The sequence below is a fragment of the Lactuca saligna genome, chromosome 2 (assembly GCF_052625555.1).
Source record: "Lactuca saligna cultivar CGN05327 chromosome 2, ASM5262555v1, whole genome shotgun sequence".
In the NCBI taxonomy this organism is placed as follows: Eukaryota; Viridiplantae; Streptophyta; class Magnoliopsida; order Asterales; family Asteraceae; genus Lactuca; species Lactuca saligna.
This window is the reverse complement of record NC_136418.1, coordinates 122219987-122240812: the sequence shown is the minus strand read 5'-3', so window position 1 is coordinate 122240812 and position 20826 is coordinate 122219987. Positions and strand designations below refer to the sequence as shown.

Sequence of the window (20826 nt, the reverse complement as noted above, 5' to 3'; positions counted from 1 at the left end):
GTGAGCACATAGGGTTTTCAACCCACAATAAGTTTATTAATTTCATCAATCAACAATAACCCGATTACCCGTTCCCGTTATCCTCACTTTACGTCCCTAAACACCTATCATAAGGGACCTAGCCTAAGGATCATCATCGGGACGGACACTACTGCTAAGGGGATTCCTCAGCAATAAATGTCCTAATAGGCAACCATGTGGGGGATGGAGTACACCGGTGAACACATCATTCACAACACCTACAGGTTGCGAGCCTGCTAGTGTTCCACTGGACTGTCTAGAAGAGTCCGTGGTCGTCATCTATACTCCGCTAGATGACTGGATCAACAACAACAACATCGAGGCCTCTCATCATTTTATCACACATCACCTATTACATCTACCCATGTTTTACCCCAACATTTTCGTAGATATAAAATACATATACAGTTTAAATCATTGAAAACATGTATAACAACGTTCATCTAGCATAGATAGCAAGTATTCAGATAATATGCACACATAGCACGTAATTTATATAAAATACTTCATATCTATGTGTAAGTTGAAGGTAACTATGCACTCACCGGAAAAGGTGGTGATTCCGAACTCAGACAGCGCTTCGCTTCTTAAAAAGAATTTTTCTTCGACGAAACCTAGTATTATTACCACTAGAGTTTAGTTTATTATTCGTCGAGACTAATTAATAGTCTAGCTATTATTATTATTATATAAGCGTCAAAAAAAATACTTATATAACCCATAATAATAGCCCAAGTATTTATTATAAGTTCCTAATAACGTTACTATAATTAAATAAAAGTTATATTAAAAATAGCGTAGGCGTAGCTCACTTACAGCGGGTTTTATAGAAAACCGGGCTTTGCTTGGAGCAGCGTTCCCGAGCCGAAAAGCTCTTCTTCTCAGAGCCTTCGAGCACTCCGGGGCTTCCGCCTCGTGCTAGGGAGGTTCCCTAGGCTTTTCGGGGGATTTCGGGGCTAGAGAGAGGTTCTAGAGAGAGAGAGAGAGTAAAGAGAAGAAAGAATGGGAAAGGTGTGAAGAAAATGAGGGTGGGAGAGGTGGTATTTATAGGGTGAAATGTGGCTGAACTTGGTGCCACATGTCACCATCTGGTGGCAAGCCTTGTGGAGAAAGCAATGGCCAAGATTGTGCCACATCACCCATTTTCGCACAGCACACTTCCGACTTCTAAAATCCGTAACTTTCACATACAACCTCCGTTTTTGACGTTCTTTATATCCACGCGTAGGTAATAATAAGATCTACAACTTTCATTTTGACACCGTCAGCTAATTCTCGACCGATCTTAAATTTAACAGTACAAGGAGATTATACTGTTAAACGTCTGCGTAAAATTAATAACTTCTACATACGGACTCTGTTTTTGTCTGTCTTTTTACCGTTGATTTCCTATTAATGAGATCTTCAACTCTCATTTATGTTGCGTAAGCCAAAAACCGCTCGAACTAAAATTCGAGTTTCAGGCCGTGCACTGCTAAGCCGAATCTTAGAAAAATCATAACTTCTTCATACGAAGTCAGATTTGGGTGTTCTTTTTATCGATGTTCTTAGTTTAACATATTCTACGACTTTTGTTTAGATTGCTAAGGCTAAAAAGTCTTCTATCGTAAATTCACTATTTACGTTTCCCGGTGTCGTGCCGGTTTTGTCGTAAAACTTCAGCGGGCCATAACTTCTTCTTTATAGCTCGGATTTCGGCATTCTTTATATGCACGGAAACCTTGAGACATATTCTACAACTTTATGTAGAGATATCGGGATTATCTCACACTTTAATTTTGACGCTCATTTTTATTCTTTATTAATTATACATTTATAATTAAATAATAAACACATAAACACACATAATTCACATAATACTCAAATATTTCATATTTATTACTTCAAAAAGAGTTACAATAGTTGACCTAGACTATTACATTGACAAAAATGCTTAGCCCTGAAAACCCGGGCGTTATATATATATATATATATATATATATATATATATATATATATATATATATATATATATATATATATATATATATATATATATATATATATATAAGTTTTTTTTTTTGATAACTTAAAGATTTCTGATATCTTGAGAACTCCTAATCTGCATATCATTTTTTTAAAACCAACAACACCTTTGGACTCCTTGACCAACGACCAAGATAGATCCATGGATCAAAAACATATTTGATGATTTTGTTTTCTAAAATGTGTATATATACACATCTAAATATGCATGCATGCATATTTTTGTTTTGAGTGTTTTTTTTTAGTTTTTAAATTGCTATTCCCTTAAACACATATATTTTAGAATCCCATTAATTGTTGTTTCATATATATATATATATATATATATATATATATATATATATATATATATATATATATATATATATATATATATATATATATATGTGTGTGTGTGTGTGTGTGCGCGCGCGCGCGCGCATACATACACATTTCCAAAAAAATCATCAATTTTTTGGAGTCGAGATATGGCTTAGTCGCTTCTTTTTTTAAAAGGGAATGATGGTATTGGTTTTTAAAAATGATGAGCCGTTTAGAAGTTGTAAAGTTCTCGCAAATCATTAAGTTCTTAGTAGGTTCAAATGTGGATGAACAAATATTGTGTGGATGTAAGGATTAATATGAGCCAAATATTATTTAATTTTAATAAATATTTAATTAAATCATCAAACTTTTAATTTAGGCAAATTACTCTATTTAAAACCCTATCAAACCTTTGGCCATATCCCTCTCGCTTCCATCGACTGAACACATCAGAGCTTCGTCCGTATTATTTGAAACCATCCATCCTATCACCAACGATCTAAATCAGTTTTGACCAATACAATAATAAGTTCATTAGGTTCACTACAAGAGGTAATATGGTCGGTATGTTCTAGCAGACACTTGGATTTCGACTCCAATTCTTATGAGGAAGAGTACGACTTCAACGATAAGGATAACGTCACCCATAACAAGAACAGTTATGCCGCTATCCTTACCGCCACCAAGCTTGTGCCTCCATCTACCGATGAAGTTGATACAATGAAATAGATGAAGCTCTGGTTTATTAAGCACGTCCTTTGGATTTTTAAAGCAAGTGTATGTCTCATGTATGTGGATTCTTCCTTTCTGTTATTGTATGCATCTGTTAAAATGCGAAAAATTTTAAGTGCTACTATAGTTCGATTTGCTTATTCTTACGCGATATGTGTTAATTTAAGATTGCTATGCTTTATTATAATCAATGTTACATATGGTGTCTCTAGGATTGTACAGCTAAATCCCAAATTTTTCTATGTTTGATTAGTTAGAGTTGTTATAAATTGATATTGATCACTGGGATATTTCTAATTACCCTCTATAGTTTATTTACTCTGGTTTTGTTCAATCATTTAAGATTTATTGAATGCTAATGTGTAGGGGATCACACTTATGTTCTTCAAGATTTTCTTTTTCTTGCAACTTTGTTTACTAAATATAGGTAGATCACTGTGTTGCACACCACCTGTTTGTGATTTTCTTTTAGGCTTTTTTTCATATGCGTTTTGATTGTAATATCTTTAAATAGTTTCTTATTGTCTTATTCACCATTGTTATTGTAGGCTCTTATAAAGAAAATTGGTTCACCTTACAAAAGCAGCATCATTCTTTCAAAATATCAAGGTTCATTTTACAAAAGCAACATCATTCTTTCGGAATAGAATGGTCCACCTTACAAAAACAACAACATTTTTTCAGAATAAAATGGTCCACCTTACAAATACAACACCATTCTTTCTTCAAGGAGAAATCTGGCAGAATGCATCCTTAAATTTTATATCAGTTTTTGTACCTTCAAAAATTGCATATATCTTTTTCTTAAGAATGGGTGACGTTAGTTAGAGAATGAATTAAATTTAGTTTTATTCTTTAATAATATATTTATATTTTTCATGTTTATTTTAAGTCATTAAAAAACGTGTATTGTTGTTTGTCATAATGAATGTTGTTATTCTTCAACTCATAGTTTAAAATTTTGTTATTCTTCAAAATGTTCATTCAATCAGAATATGTATTCTGTGAGAATTTGTATTCAATTAGAATATGTATTTTGAACTCTTGATTCACATCATTCATACATCTACACAATACTTATCACCCGCATTATAACATATATATATATATATATATATATATATATATATATATATATATATATATAGGTTTATGCGAAAACATCAATTATTTGCGAAAATACGAAAACATATTTTATCTTATAAAAATCAAACACATGTATTTTAAAAAGTAAGTTTCTTAGCAATAGATTAAAGATAATATGTTTATATGGGTTATGGTAATATAGATTTAAATGTGGTTTTAACAACCATTTTTTTTCACATCCTTAACCACTTTTAAATTAAACTTTTCATAATAGAAAAGTAAAAAAATATTTTATTAATGCGAAACAATTTCTTATGTATCATCGATTATCATCATGTAGTTTAAAATGTGGATGTATTTTTGTCCAAAATATAAGGTTGAATTGACACAATCTTATAGGTTTTCTTTGTTTTCGTGTTTTCGCAATTTATTTGCATTTTCTTATGAGCCCTCTCATATATAATGCGAAAATACAAATAATTTGTGAAAACACAAAAACGGAGAAAACATATAAGATTGTTTTAATTCAACATTATATTTTGGATAAAAATCCATCCAAATTTTGAACTACTTAATGATAATCGATGATACATAAGAAATTATTTCATATTAGTAAATCATTTTTTTGACTTTTCTATTATTAAAATTTTAATTTAAAAATGGTTAAGGATATGAAAAAAAAAAAAACGGTTGTTAAAACCACATTTAAATCTATATTACCATAAGAGCCTCCCATGTAAACTTATTATCTTTAATCTATTGATAAGAAATTTAATTTCTAAAATGTATGTGTTTGATTTTAGTAAGATAAAATATGTTTTCATATTTTCACAAATTATTTATGTTTTCGAATGAACCTTACTTGTGTGTGTGTATATATATATATATATATATATATATATATATATATATATATATATATATATATATATATATATATATATATATATATATATATATATATATATATATATATATATATATATATATATACACCAAAATTTACAGCTATTTTAACTTAACGTATTAATATCATGCAAACCATAGATGATTGATGAAAAGTGTATAGGGTACTCCTTTATTGGATGAGCAGCTTCGTGTATACAAAATTAAAATATATAGGAATTAAGTGGTGTGGGGTTTTCGAGTTAGTTGATAATCAATGAAATGGTTAAGTTAAGGATGTTTCTTGTTGAAGGGTCATATGTTTTTGGTTTTTCTTAATCGTTAAATTGTAATCTTTAACTTACTTTTCTTTTTATATATAATATAGATGAGTAACACTCAAGCTTCATAAAAATCCAAAAATCCAATCACCTTATGACATCTTTGAAGGCAGCTTATTGTTAAATTTCGAACTTACGTGGTTCTTGTTAAGCATTTCTTTTCTTAATTTATTTTATTTTATGTTATAACATTTCGTATTTTTTCCAAATATATATACTCACAAACAAATTAACCCCTAGTTCGATAAAGAAAATATGAGTTTGATCAATTTGATATAACATTACATGCATTCATATGTGACACCGTTAGAAGACGCATGTAGGGCCACTAAAATGTACTGATTCAAATATTTGACGTACACTTCATCAAAAACAAACACTTATAACATATATTTGGAGAACCTCCTGGTCATCTTTTGTAGATAACTAATAATATTTTACTATTTTTTGCGAGAATAAAAAATCATTCTGGAAGGCCAAAAGAAGTTTATCTTTAATTAATTATTAAAAGTCGACAAGTATCCATCTTGACAATTTATATAATATATAGTAAGATACATTAGCTATTTTTATGAAGGAGATTATTTGGGAGCTAAATGGGTCATCACTGCTGCAGCAAACAGAAAGTTAAGAGAGGGTTATGGTCTCCTGAAGAAGATGAAAAGCTCATCAAACACATCACCTCCCATGGCCATGGCTGCTGGAGTTCTGTCCCTAAACTCGCAGGCATATAATCATCTTTCTATCGATCTTACAAACTTTTACATTCATGCAGTTTAATTGTATACCCATCCAGGGTTTAAGGATTCATGTTGTTTCTTGACTCATGTTCTTAGGGTTTAATGGTGGTGTTTTTTGCATTTATGATTGAATTAAATTTACAGGGCTACAGAGATGCGGAAAGAGTTGCAGATTGAGGTGGATAAACTACTTGAGACCCGATCTGAGAAGAGGTTCATTCACTGAACAAGAAGAGCGAACGATCATTGATGTTCATAGGATACTGGGGAACAGGTGGGCTCAGATAGCGAAACATCTACCAGGTAGAACAGATAATGAAGTCAAAAACTTTTGGAATTCTTGCATCAAGAAGAAACTTATTGCTCAGGGTTTGGATCCAAACACTCATAACCTTCTTTCTGCTCATCAGATCCCCATTAATCTTAATGCTAACAACACTAAACATAGCGATCCTACAAAGCCACTTTTCTCCATTATCAACAATACCTCATCACAAACAAAAGATTCAAAAAGGTTCAATCCTCTTAAACCTCATTTGTCCATAGACACTACTGATCCTGTAATGAGTCAAAACTTGTACGAAAACACATTAACCCACCAAAGCTCCAACCTTAATTACCAAAACTACAACAACAATGTTAGCCATGATCAATCGACAATGGGGTTTTCAAGCCAACAGTTAGTTGAAAGTACTAAAACGCCCATCTTGTTGCCTCTTCCTTCTTCCTTAAATCCACTTGATTTTGGGAATATGGGTCAACCATGGTGTGGTAACAGTAATCTTGGAGTAGCCTTTGAGAACACAAGAACACAAGAAGAGTTTCAAGAAATGATGGTGAGTCAAGGTGGTATGACTCAGGAGTTTGTGAACAAGGGTTTGGATTTGAGGAATAATTGTGAAGTCCAGAATCAAACCAATATAGATATGACTTCTTTTGATGGGTGTAACATTGACTTAGAGTTCATGGAAGCTGCACTTATTCCTTGTGGAATGTACTCTAATGGCGGATCTTTGGATCATCTTGCATGGGACTGTAACTAGCTAGCTAGCTCAAGTATTTGTTTAATTTTTTTTTTTTACTCACTTTTTAGAGTCTTAATGCGTTCTTGTTTATAGATTGCTTTTACACCTACGGATTCCAAAAACATTTTAGTCACGTCGCTTCATCCTAGGAAGGGAACAAAGATATCTCCAATCACAAGTGGATTTTAATTGTAGTTGACTCAGTTATTCTACTTTAGTGGATACCGTAGGGCTAAAATTGTCCTTTTTGTTTAACTACACCTTTCCTCATGTAGAGTGGGACTTATTGAAGATTGGATTTCGAATGAAGATCAATGATATATACACACTTTTATGTACTCAAAGTCCCACCACGACTTAATTTCCTTGATAACAAATCGCTTTCAAGCTAACGAAACGTTACAAACCAAGTCCAAGATCGGTTCTCATGTAGACATAAACATGCAACTAGTTGAAGGGAATTAGAATATGGATTAGAAATACTTGCTTGTTGGATAATTAGAATTTGTTTGATTAGTTGAAGCATCATTTTCGAAGCATGATTAGGAATATATAGCAACCGACTTCTAATTAGAAAAAGATTGATTGATGATCTTAAATGCATGTATAGTTGTATGTTCTAAGACTTGGTGTCTATGTGGATTTGATTGGAGGAAAAAATGACATCAAGAAACATGAAATGGATAAGATCAACTGTTCTCACTCATAGTAAACTGTGAGGTGTTAGAAGTGCCTATAAAGATTCTACATGGCTAATTTAATAATTGAACTTAAATTCTCGATCAGAAAGTAATATCATCACACCCACAAGAAACTGGGTGTATTTGTAAGTATTTTACTAATTTAGTTAATCTCATGGGCGAAAAAAAGTTAGCGGACCATATACATCATTAGTTAGGCCCAAGAAAAGAGCCCAAGGGCATAACTCCATATGTGGAAACTAGAGGTGCAAAAAAATATGCCAAACAACCTGCATACAATAAATCTACTTTAATAACTAAGGTTTATTTTTTTACCAATTGTTATACTTTCATTTAATTTATTACATGTAATTTTATGGTAATTTTAAATTAATTTTTATTCTACTTGTTATTTTAATGGTTTTTTTATTTTATTAAATATCAAATATTATTTAAATCTAATAATAAATGCATATCAATTTCATTAATGAATTTTCCTTCTAATTTCAAAATTACTAAATTAAAGTTTCATTAATTTTCTTTATTTATTTATTTAAATTATTTGTTTAAATTTAAAAGAGAAAAAAAAAACACTTTAATTTTTATAATTTAATATTTTTCTCAATTTTCTTATAAATTCAAAATTTTCAAATATTTTAGATTTTATATTAATTTTTTTAAATATATTAATTTCTCACCTAGTATATATAGTTTTCACTTTTATCAACCATTTAACCAAGCCATGAGTATATATGGTAAAGTTTATAACCATTGGAATTTGGAACCCATCCGTTTCGAGAAAACCCTTGTAAAAACGGTTTACAAATTTGATGTGACCTATGAAAAACTTTTTTTTTCTAATGGGAATATAATTCCAATGACCGGTTTAATGGCCAAAATAAAGGGTTGGCTAAAAAGACACCTCAATTTTCCATTTAGACACCCTATTTGATTTTTAAGGTTTTTTTATTGGTTAAATTTGCATTGTTTTTTGAAAAAGTAAAATATAAATAGTTTATTATAGGTTAATTTTTAATAAAAGTATTTATAGGGTGTCTAAAGGGTGTCAATTTAGCAACACCCCCTAATAACCCTTTAACCTCTCTATGGTTGGTATAAATAGGCAACCGTATTAAAGTTTCAATATTTTCATCAATTTCAGAAGAAAAGTTTTAAACTTTATTCATTTGAAAGTAAAATCTTAATTAATGATAGTTTTTAATACGTTTACCCTTTTTATACGGTTTACTAATAAGGACTTTATTGTTAAAAAAAATAAACTTTAGAATATTCTTGTCAAATCATGAATAAGGATTTACTCTCAAAAAAATAAAGTTTAGAATTTTTTGTTAAATCGTTGAAAATATTAGGACTTTAGTGTATATATCCTTTTTTTGTTAAAATTTAATAATATGATAGTATTTCAGCATAAGAGTTGTTGAAACCTGCTTTGGTCAACTAAATCATATTGAAATCGTTAACGTTTGCTTATCGTTAAATATTTTTTTAAATCAACAAACCGACAATGAAAAAAATTGAGATAATCAATAAAGGAAGAAAGAACCAGAGTTGTGTTGGCTTTTTGGACTCTTAAAAATGAAGAACTAAGAAACTAAAAAACAAAATTGCACTTCTTATCCATTCTCCACATTCACACCCTTTTGATTAGGAATGTGCTTTTATGTTTATACACTCTATCCCCACTTATCGGTTCAAGATTTGGCGGTAAAACAAGAAAAAAAATTTACAGGTTTTCTCACCCTCTCTTGCTCTTTCTTTTGCATCTATTTCCTCTGATCGTTATTGTATTAGGGTAACGATGATGGTGGTAAGAAAAACAGTATTGTTGCGATGAAAACCACAATTAAAAGTTTTTAGGCTACGGAAATAAACTAACGTTTCAATATTTTCAATGATTTGACACGAAAGTCCTAAACTTTATTTTTATGATAATAAAGTCCTAATTCACAATATGACAAGAAAATTTTTAACTTTATTTATTTATTTATTTATTTTTTACAGTAAAATATTAATTACCGACTAAGGAAAAAATGGGTAAGTGTGTCAAAAACTGTCGGTACATAATATTTTACTAAAAAAAATAAACTTAGGACTTTCTTATCCCAATTTTATATTTCACAATCTAGTTTTTTTTTTTTTTTTTTTTTTTTTTTTTTTTTTGCATTTTAAGGAATGATATCCGCTTCTGGAAATTTGCAATCTGCCATTGTTATGGGAGCTTTGTCAGCCGACATATTGGTTGTCAAAGTAGTATTAACAGAACCGAACCCGATGATTTGGTAACATTTGGATTTTTGTGAAATGTTAGAGGGCTAAAAGAAAATACGATCCAAGAGCTGTGGTAAATTATTTAAGGAAAAGGAAAATATCATATTAAAATTTCATCATGCAAGGTGGTAGATAAAGATATGAAAATTTTGAAAATGCAATTCATTTAGGAAGCGATGTACATTGTTCACCGAAATTATACCTTATCGTTGTGGCTCATTAGCTAAGTAATAAAATTGGCAAATAAAGAAAGTTGTTTGTTCAAAACTGTCCATACCATGGACGGTTTGAGAATTGTTTTCGGTAACGCTTGTGTTTCTGGGTTAGGTATTAATGTTGATTTAATAGTTTAGGTTAACCTTTGTAACCTTTTTTGACATAATAATAAAAATGTATTATTTGAGTATTATGTGTTTTATGCTTTATTGTGTGACTTAAATGAATTTAGGATAAAAAAATAAGTGATAAAATAAAATGTTAGATAAACCCAATAGCTATGAAGGAAGTTGTAGTGGTCGTGACAAAGTTTCCGAATATATAAAGAATGTCGAAAACAAACTCTATGATTTTCGTTTATATCACTAAGGCTAAATATCGCTCTATCGTAAATTCATTATTTACGTCACGCATTGGCGCATCGGTTCGATCGCGAAACTTCGACTGGTCATAACTTCTTCATTATAACTCGGATTTCAACATTCTTTCCATATTCGAAAACCTTGTCACGACCACTACAACTTCTTTCATATCTATTGGGTTTATCTAACATTTATTTTATTGCTTATTTTTATCCTTAATTCATTTAAGTCACACAATTAAGCATAAAACACATAATACTCAAATAATACATTTTTATTATTATTTCAAAACGGGTTACAAAGGTTAACCTAAACTATTATATCAACATTAATGTCTAGCCCAGAAACACATGCATTACAGCGTACACAGGGCGTATGCAACCTGCTTTGGACTTTGACTTTCTTTGACTTCCATTGACCATTGACTTTTTGGCTAAGTTTAACTTTGGGCTAAACTTGAGGGTTTTGGACTGTTGATTAAGATTGTACTAGGTTTTGGTGTTACAGGATTCGTGGGAACAAGAAGTCCAGAATGGGGAACGTATCACAGTGATTCTAGGTTCTATTAGGCAGTAGTGAGTTGTATGATTGGTATTTGCATCTATTATATGCATACTTGACCCTTGATTGTTTATATGTCAATATATGGTGGTGGGTTAGGTTGAGGCGGTACTACTATGTGTTTTATGCCAAGATATCGTGTGCGATCTGGTTGTAATTGGTAGGCATGGAGGCTCAGGAAAAGCTGTTAGGTTAAGGCAGCAGACCAACACACCCAGGGTAATCCTATCCGATGATTGTGGAATTGCTATGCATTCTAGTATAGTTGCTGTATGGGGTATTTTGGGGGAAACTCACTAAGCTTTTATTCTTACCCAGTGGTTAAATTTTTTTAGGTATCATCGGTTCATGGGAAGGCAAAGGTGTCACTATTCACACTCATCAGTAGCTTTGAGGATTCTGCATTTTTATATTACTCTGATTGACAATAAATAAAACTTGGAATAAATGGTTTTCGAAACATATATTTTAAAATGAGCAGTTTTACCTTAATTAAATATGAAAAATTTTAATGTGAAAATGAGATGTTACGTGGTGCATTACATGGACGTTACATGGTGCGTTATTTAAAAAATATAGTATATGTCTTAAGGCTTAAGAACTATATATATATATATATATATATATATATATATATATATATATATATATATATATATATATATATATATATATATATACAAGTGAAGGCTAATATCTATGGTATTTTATTCTTGCTTTGGTGGAAAACTTATAGAGGGTTTATTCTTGGAGTTTTAATACCATCTTCATCAACTTCCTAGTTTCCAAAAGGAACCTAAGTTTTCAAAGGTCATAAACTTCTTCTTTCGTTTGGTTATGTTTTATTGTTTCTAGGCTTTGCAAAATTATCATGGGTAGGCAAAATTGTTTTAGTTTATTCAAATGTAAAAATGCTTCCGTTGCTAATTATGTCGAATTTGTCACTATACTTAGACTATTTTTGAATAAAATCCCAACATGGAATTAGAAAAACTTACCCTCTTTTTCTTTCTTAAGATGCAATGCTTACAGAACCCCAATTCAACAACCTTATTACCTCCAAGAAGTCCTTTCTTGATGAGAATTACCATGCCTTTTTCACCAATATACCCTAGTCTCATATGTCATAATCTTGTCAAACTTGACTCGTTCTCTTCAAAATCATAAACTAGTGGTGCTGTTTTTGCCATTATGTTTCCTTCAAGCGATACAAAGAACCTTTCTTGATTCCTTTCCTCACAACTTAAGCATCCTTAGTGACTCTTATCACTCCACATTGACCAATGTACTTGAAACCTTTAGAATCTATCACTCCCCAACAAATTAGATTCTTCTTAAGACTAGGAACATATTGAACGTCGGTTAAGGTTCTTTATGTCCCATTATGCATTATGATGGTTACCGATCCAATTATAGCAACACCACATGATATATAATTGCCCGTTAGAACATTACATCTTTCCACATTCTCATAAGAATTGAACCAATTTTTTTGGAGTCATGTGATAAGAACATCCAAAATCAAGTACCCAAAGATCTTATTAACTTTTACAATTAGTCGCTACAAGTACTAGATCATTTTTTAAACCCAAATCATATTTTGCAATAGTATCTATCCCTTTTGCTTTTAATTTTAGATAATCTTTCTTCTAGTGGCCCAATTCTTTACAATAGTGGCATCCATCATTAGAGTTTCCATTTTAACACCCAGTCTGTGATTTTGATATACCTCTTCCCTTCCAATTCTCTTTTCCTTTATTTCTGCCTCTTTCTTCCTCATCGTTTACCACTGATAGTCTATTTGATTTTTCTATCTAAACCATTTCCAAAAGATTTTTGGTGTGCATTAATTACAAAAATGGACCAAGAGGGCATTTTCGTAAATTACGAGAGATAGGAACATACGTTGGCGTTCCCTAGGAACGTTGGGCGTAGGTAACCATAATGAAAACCCTAATTTTTAGGGTTTGGACCCTATTTAATCATCCTTAAGTCACAACATACCTTTTTCATCAGCCTCCAACCCACCTTCGTCCCCAAGCAAACCCTAATCCATTTTTAGAGCATTCTTGAGACTTTGTGTGTATTTTGGTAACGTTGAAGGATAATGGAAGAAGAGGGTGTCATCTTGGAGGAGTGGGACTCTTTGGATCTAGAATAGCAACATCATTTGACATTATTTGGAGGTAAAAAGCTCTAAACTTGTGTAACACCGTAAAATTTAAAACAAATTTTCGGATTTTAAAACACATTTTCCAAATACATTTATTAACAAAATCCCAATGTATCATAACTTTGTTTCACAAAATATTTCCCAATATTAAAATACATAAATCCCATGCGTGTGTACGAATCATATCGGCGCCTTTTCGCAATCATCACTGGTACCTGAAACACATAACACATAACACATAACACTGTAAGCATAAAAGCTTAGTGAGTTCCCTAAAATACCATACATAACACATACTAGCCACTCGAGGCTATAACTCTGTGGGCCCATGGGCCCTAACTCTGTGGACCCTCTGCTCCTAGCTCTGTGAACCTTCCAGTTCTAACTCTGATATACACATTGCATAAATCACATAGAAATAATGCAGTCCAACACATCACATAATAGCATACAGTAACTCTATCACATGACTCTAATTACCACTCAAGGTAATGTATAGTGAAAAGACTCACCTCAGATGTCTCGGTAAATCTCTGATTCGGTAGAAATACGATCTAGCCTCCACCTAATCATATAAAGTAATACTCTCATAAATATAACTCTTAGGACTAGACTCAGCCCTTTCTAGGTACCCTCATAAGGGTAAAAGACCATTTTACCCCTCCTTTGGCTCAAAGGCCCTCATTGTTGACCAAACCCTAAAAGTCAACCAAAGTCAACGGTCAAACTTTGACCCGACTCGTCGAGTGCACTTGTGCAACTCGGCGATTCTACACGTGCCCACTAACTCCCCAGTCTCGCTTGGCATGTCGAGTCCCTCCCCTTGCTCTATGCGTCACACCTGGCATGAATCGCAGGGCTACCCCGACTCAACTCGCCGAGTCTCAAGATCAAATTGGTGAGTTCCGTCTTGAACTCCAGTCCTCTAATCCCTCACTGAATCACTAAGTTATTCCCCCAACTCGGTGAGTGATTTACGGGAAACCCTAACCCTACTCGTGATTCTAATCTTTGGACTCGGTGAGTTCATGCCATGCAAAAACTCCATTGACTTCCTGAGGTCAGATATGTTCCTTAAATCCATAAATCTGACCTTCCCAAGCATGATAATCACGTAAAGTCCAGACCTTGACACTCATATAACATCTAGATGGTCCTGCTTGGTGATTTAGCCCAAAAAAAAACCTTCTAAGTTCATGGCTCCCAAAATAACCCATAAAGCTATAAGGGTTAAGGTCCATGGACCTATTTGAGTCCAGATCCAAAGCATAAACTCGAGAAGGGACCAATTGCTCCACATATCCATTCTCTAAAGGGGTTAGAAAACCCTAACTCTAAGAATCAACAACAAAACTAAATAAGGTCCGAATAAATACCTCAAGAAGAAGTCTCTGAACTCTAAAATCACCAGATCCGCTCCTCCTTCAGCCTCCTCTAGCCTTGGTCACCTCCTTTCTGCAATCACACCAACAAAATGATCAAAAGTGACCTCTCCTTCCTCACAAACGCTCTAGATCTCTTAGGGTCTCTCTCTAGGGTCTAGTAGCCGCAAATGACGGCCCTAAGGGCCTTTAAATAGATCCCAAACCCGGGAAATTAGGGTTTCATTAAATAGCGTGGACTCGCTGAGTCCACTCCTGGACTCGCCGAGTCCAGTCATGAACCCGGATGAGAATCCGCGACCCTACTCGGCGAGTCTAAGCACCAACTCATCGAGTCCCTCTACAAACTCCAAAATAAATAAATAAAATAATATATCTGGGAATCCGAATGTTACAACTTGATTAAGAGTTGTTTATTTCTTGTTTCGTTATGAAATGGTGTTCTTTTAGTACCATAGGCTTAACATTATGAGTATGGATTACTCTAATCCATACAAGCTATCCTTTTCAGATGTTTTGAAGCATCTAGAAGCATAAAAATGTAATCTTGGTTGTTAGATTCCTTCCATGCGTTATAAGGTCCTAATGGGTTGTAGTTAGTGTTTTTTTGTTTGGGCACTAAATGGCCATGAATGACCATAAAGTTAGAAATTTTATGGATAAGCACATTATTTTAAGGTTGGATCTGGATTATAGACAAAAGAGCTTAAGGATTAAGCTCTTAATAAAAAAGGAATGACTTTTGGACTTTTTGGACTTTGACCAAGTTTGAACTAAGGGTACTTTGGCTATTTTGAGTTTTAATTGAGATTGGTCACTATTGATGAATAAGAGACGAGTAGAGCTAATATTCAGAGCACAGACTTATTCAGCTACTTGTTCAGATTGATAGGTGAGTTTTACTCACTATACTTGTGGGTCGAAGGCGACAATGCTGGCCCACTAGATTATATATCCTGGTATAGAGGTTGTTGATATGTTATAGTGATGTTTTATATCGGTATCCTAGTAAATAGGATGTAGTATGCGGCAATGATTTGTAGATCTTCCTATTTGTCTGATGACTTGTTATATCTTTATCTATTTGTTGAATATATGCTATATGTTATCTATAAGTCGACATAATATGGTTGGATGGAGGTAGTACTACTTTGTGTGGTAGCCAACAAACTTGGGAGCAAGACAGAATAAGTTGTGGGTCTGAGGGGCAAGCCAAACTTATGATGTCGGCTCGAGAGCAAGTAAGATATGAGTTGTGGTCCTTAAGGGAAAGCCAGACTCATACTATGGGCTCAGGGGTAATACAGTCTGTTAGTTGTAGACTTGGAATATGTTGTTATACGTTGTGTTTGTTAATACTTTAGGGAACTCACGAAGCTTTGGCTTATGGTTTTTGTTTAATTTTTCAGGTACTTCAGATGATTGGGGCAAGGAGAAGGCGTGATGGTGCACATCCTTTGGCTTTTATGTTTTTGGTTTTGAGATACTCTGATTAATAAAATACACTTTTGAAATAATGGTTTGGTAAACATTTATGGTTATGGGTTGTTTTTGAAAAGTTAAAATTAATTGTAATTTTTGGGATGTTACAAATGATGGGTCTTATACAAACAATCCTATGTGTGCATGCAACCCTAGTATTGGATCTATGTTTTCACTATTAGTTATACAACTTTATGAACACAAAAAGAAACCTGGCATGCTACTATAATTTTCGAAATTCATATATAAAGCTAGAATACATACCTTTTGTTGTTATATAGCAATAACAACTAGTTCCTTGAATTTCCTTAGCTCTTGAAAGCAAGTACCACAAGTGTAGTACCTCTAATGGAGTCACAAACACCATATGCAACTTGGATGAAGAGGAGAAGAAAAAAGAGGCACCAAAAACGGCTGGAAACCCTAATGGAAGTGTTGTTTTCGTTTTTGGGGCTTAAGGGTCCCTTTTATACATGTAGGCTATTAGGGTTTACAACTAGGAAACCCTAATCTGACTGCTTAGGCCCTAAGCAGCCCATGGACTCCTTAAACATATCCCTTGGACGATTTCTAATGGGCTTCCCATAGAATTCGTTCAACCTATATATTATTAGGTGATCCATAGCCCAATTATAATTATCTTATAATTACAACTTCGGTCCCCTAAGTTTAATTAATCTCTTTTAACCACAAAATTAATTCTTAATTAATTCTTGACCAATATTAATTAAACAATATGATTTCTCCTTTAATATATTATTCTCATAATATATTAATAAATCATATTTAAACCTTTCTCTCCTTAAATCATCCTACATATTGCTATGGTGAAGGCAACCCAAAAGGACCATGCTCATAATCGGGTCAAGTACATACCAAAACAGTTATGGACTTAGACACTAATCCAACAGTCTCCCACTTGGATAAGTCTAATAACTATTTTCCGTATGACTTCAGAACCTGATCAGCAATCTTAGCTTTCAAAAGCCGCTATCAACTCTGATCTTATCAGATAGCATATCCTCTAGATAAGGGATTATATATTCCTCCATTCTCAAGATATCGTATAGACAAAAGACATGAATTTCAATCATTCTCTCTATACTATTTCCCGACTTCCGATTCATGACGACTGATAATAGACTACAATTGAACACATCAACTTAGTCCCGGCTTGGCCAAGCGCTTAGGTGTCATCACTAAATCATCGAGAGGCCCACATATATCGCTTTTATCCCACTTTGGGTAAAAGGAATGGATAAACTCCGACTCAAATGCTCGCTTGCATTTACTGATCGAATCACACACAACAATAAGTTTTATAACACCAAGTTACTGGTGTGTTTACTTATTATCAATGTGTAACTGACCAACAAATAACAACTCACACGTCTCGGTTTCAAGAATATACAATATTATCGTCTCACTAATCACTCGTGATAAAACCGTGAAGTGATCCAAGTGAGCGTGGGTTTAATCCAATACTTTAATCTTATCAAAGCACTCACGAACTCTGCAGCAAACTTGTGCCATGTCTAAACACTTCAGACAATCTACAGACAGATTCATGACAGTCTTTATTCATACCTACTCCCAACGTATGACCAACTGTGGATGTTTGAATAACCTAGTTATTCTGGAAGTCAAAACATGCAAATTGAAACATAACAACAATACTTAATCCTATATGGCCCCAAACTTGTGAGAGTAAATAAAACCCTTCTATTTATCCACCATATTGATTACTCATTATTTATCATTTAATGTTTCGGATAATCAACTCATCGCTTGAATTACAACAACAATTGTCCCATGCTCTAAGCATGCACACCGTGTTTCCTATGGTCCATGCTTTGTGAAATAGATCAATTGAACACATTTCCAATCATTCTCATTTCACAACTCCAAATCCATTTTCATAAGTGTAAGAATATCAAATTCTCGCTACTTATAGAATATGCTAGATCTTAACACTTTATGCAACGATCCCTTCATAATGTCACTGCACTATTGCCAATGATATTACAAAGTCTTCTATCGGAGATTGTTACAAGACAATTTCTTAGATATGATGTCTCTCACTCAAAGTACATTCCTTTGAACATCCTTTTGCATAAAAGTTTCTAATCTAGATTTTCAATATTTACTTCCTAATATGAACACGCTTCCATATTACCCTCATGACAACCCATTCTTAATAGAATCTTTTCTATTTGTAATGATGTCGATATGGTCCATCCAATATGGAAACATTTCCATATTTTTTTCAATACTATACTTCTAACTATTCACAAGCGAACAATCCTCGTCGAACTTTGGATTGTCCTTTGATAATTGTTTAATTATTTTAGTCAAAACCAATTCTAGTCCTTTTTTTTTCCTCTAAATGCGCTAGACATTTGGAAAATTTTAGAATGGTAAAATACTATAGCATTTGCAATCGATCCTATACCCGAAGCGTATAGGACACGATGCATAATGTCCTACATAAAGATATGATACTTTACCAATCTTTTGCCATAATATTTTATGTGTCATGTTCTCATAATTCGAACTATGAAGAGGGATGCCGTAATCATAATCGTTTTAAGAACACACAATGTATCCTTTGACTGAAAATATTAAAATTTCTTAATCTAAGCTTTAGATTTTGAAACGGAGTATAATATTCTCTCCCTTAATTATAGCAAAACAACTTTTCAACCCATGCAACTTTGCAAATTGAATCTTTGTTTTTCTATAATTAATATTGCTAACTTGCAATACTTTCCATAATAATCATACAATCATAACTTTTATGCTCCCACTATCATGATGATTACTATAAAACATAACACTTATGCTCCCACTAGCTTCGACATGTATTCATAAACATCTTAACTTTCAGAAAGACAATAACTATTGAATTTCTTAAGTCCATGTTTCTAATTACTTAGTGCTTTGATAATCTTTTATTAAGGCTTCTTGAACTTATACACCTTTGCCTTAGATAGTTCATATGTGTGTCTTAACAATTAAGACTAATTGCCAAACCTCACAATTCAAATTATGGAAAGGGATACCGTAACCATGATCGAATTCGAGAATGCAATTTTACAATCACTATCTTCTTAAAATCTTTCTCAGTGAAAGCATTTCCTCACAATCATTTTCATGAAGGAGGAAATCTTATGACACTTAGATTTAAATGGTGTATTTGTTCCTATCCATGTGAATTTGTTAAAACCAAAGTTTATGAAAAATTCAAACTCATATGGACTGACCTTTCTTAATCTTGATTTCTTGCCTTATGGTAGCACAGCTGCCCACCACGTCATCCAAGTAGTTAAGCAGCTCACCCTTTCTTATCAATGTACTTTCATTGATCAAGGTCCTTGCTTTTTATGCATTCAAATGAGAATTCATAGAACTCACATGCATAATTAACTCGATTGGATTGGCACAGAATCAAAATAATGTCAACACGATAGGTTGTAAACCTCAACTCGTGCGCTAGTGATGATCGATAAGGTTTATTTGATTTTTTCTTGAAACTTTTTCAAAACATTAAAACTCCCACTAACCTCTTGACATATATGATTCTCTTTGTCAAGAAACATTTCTTGACAATCAAATATTCAAGAGTCAGTGCAGTTATTATCAAGACAAGAACACTTCACAAGTTGGTCCTAGTTGGTCTTTGTCTTATCCAAGACATCACAACTTACTAATCTCAAATGTACAAGAATGAGAAAACTTTTCCAAGTTCCATATTTGATGAGTGTTATAAACCTACTTAAAACTTTTCACTCAATGTCACAATCTTGACTTTAAGACTTGATATTGGAACGAAGTATGATTGACTTCTTGATTTAACCATTTGTACAATACTTGATTCCTCTTCTTAGACATGCAATTGCACTAAGACTCACTTAGAGGATCTATTGAGACATGGTTCTTAATCTTTAAGACTTATCATAAAACACAATAAAAGGTACTCTCCCTTCTTCCTAGAAAAGAGAAACTTTTATCTTTCTGCCTACTCGATTCTTCTTTATTCGTTCTACTATTCATTGAAACTCTTTCAATCAATCTCAGAATTACACTTAATCTTATAAGTATAATCACATTTACTAAACTTTAGTAAATCATGACGAATATCTTTGTCACTCTTATGGTGGACTTGATCAACGCACAACCTAGTGTACTTGATCTCCTAGTCCTTCAACTGACACTTTGCCAAAGAATTAGTCTAAGTTTCCCAAATGTGAAAGTTTTCCATTCATCATACAATACACATTGCATGATTCCAAGTTTCTGTCCAATTGAAACTTGGGCGATGAGAAAGTCTCCCTATTTGGTACACTTTTGACATTTCCATAATTAAGAATCAAATCCATTTTGCTAATAATAGAAGTACATGAACATCAATTTTTCATATATTTCATTGTAAGGATAAATAAATAAGACAAAATCAAAATTTATTTTATTGCGGAAAAAACTTGTCCTTACAATGCAATTCAACTGAAAAACTATGTTAACAA

The 20826-nt window shown here is 32.8% G+C and overlaps 1 protein-coding gene across 1 annotated transcript; it reads left to right on the top strand.

Annotated features, from left to right (window-relative positions):
• Positions 1-5978: 5978 nt before the first annotated feature.
• Positions 5979-7413, top strand: LOC145031466 (uncharacterized). Its single transcript, XM_078980023.1, has 2 exons — positions 5979-6119; positions 6278-7413. The coding sequence occupies exons 1-2, from the start codon at positions 5990-5992 to the stop codon at positions 7174-7176; spliced, it is 1029 nt and encodes a 342-aa protein (XP_078836149.1). The 5' UTR covers positions 5979-5989; the 3' UTR covers positions 7177-7413.
• Positions 7414-20826: the final 13413 nt, after the last annotated feature.

What these genes read in the sequence shown, in the direction of transcription:
- LOC145031466 (XM_078980023.1), top strand. Translation starts at nt 5,990, where the DNA reads ATGGGTCATCACTGCTGCAGCAAACAGAAAGTTAAGAGAGGGTTATGG. An exon ending in TTCTGTCCCTAAACTCGCAG is followed by an intron (nt 6,120 to 6,277) that starts GCATATAATCAT and finishes TTAAATTTACAG; the next exon opens with GGCTACAGAGATGCGGAAAG.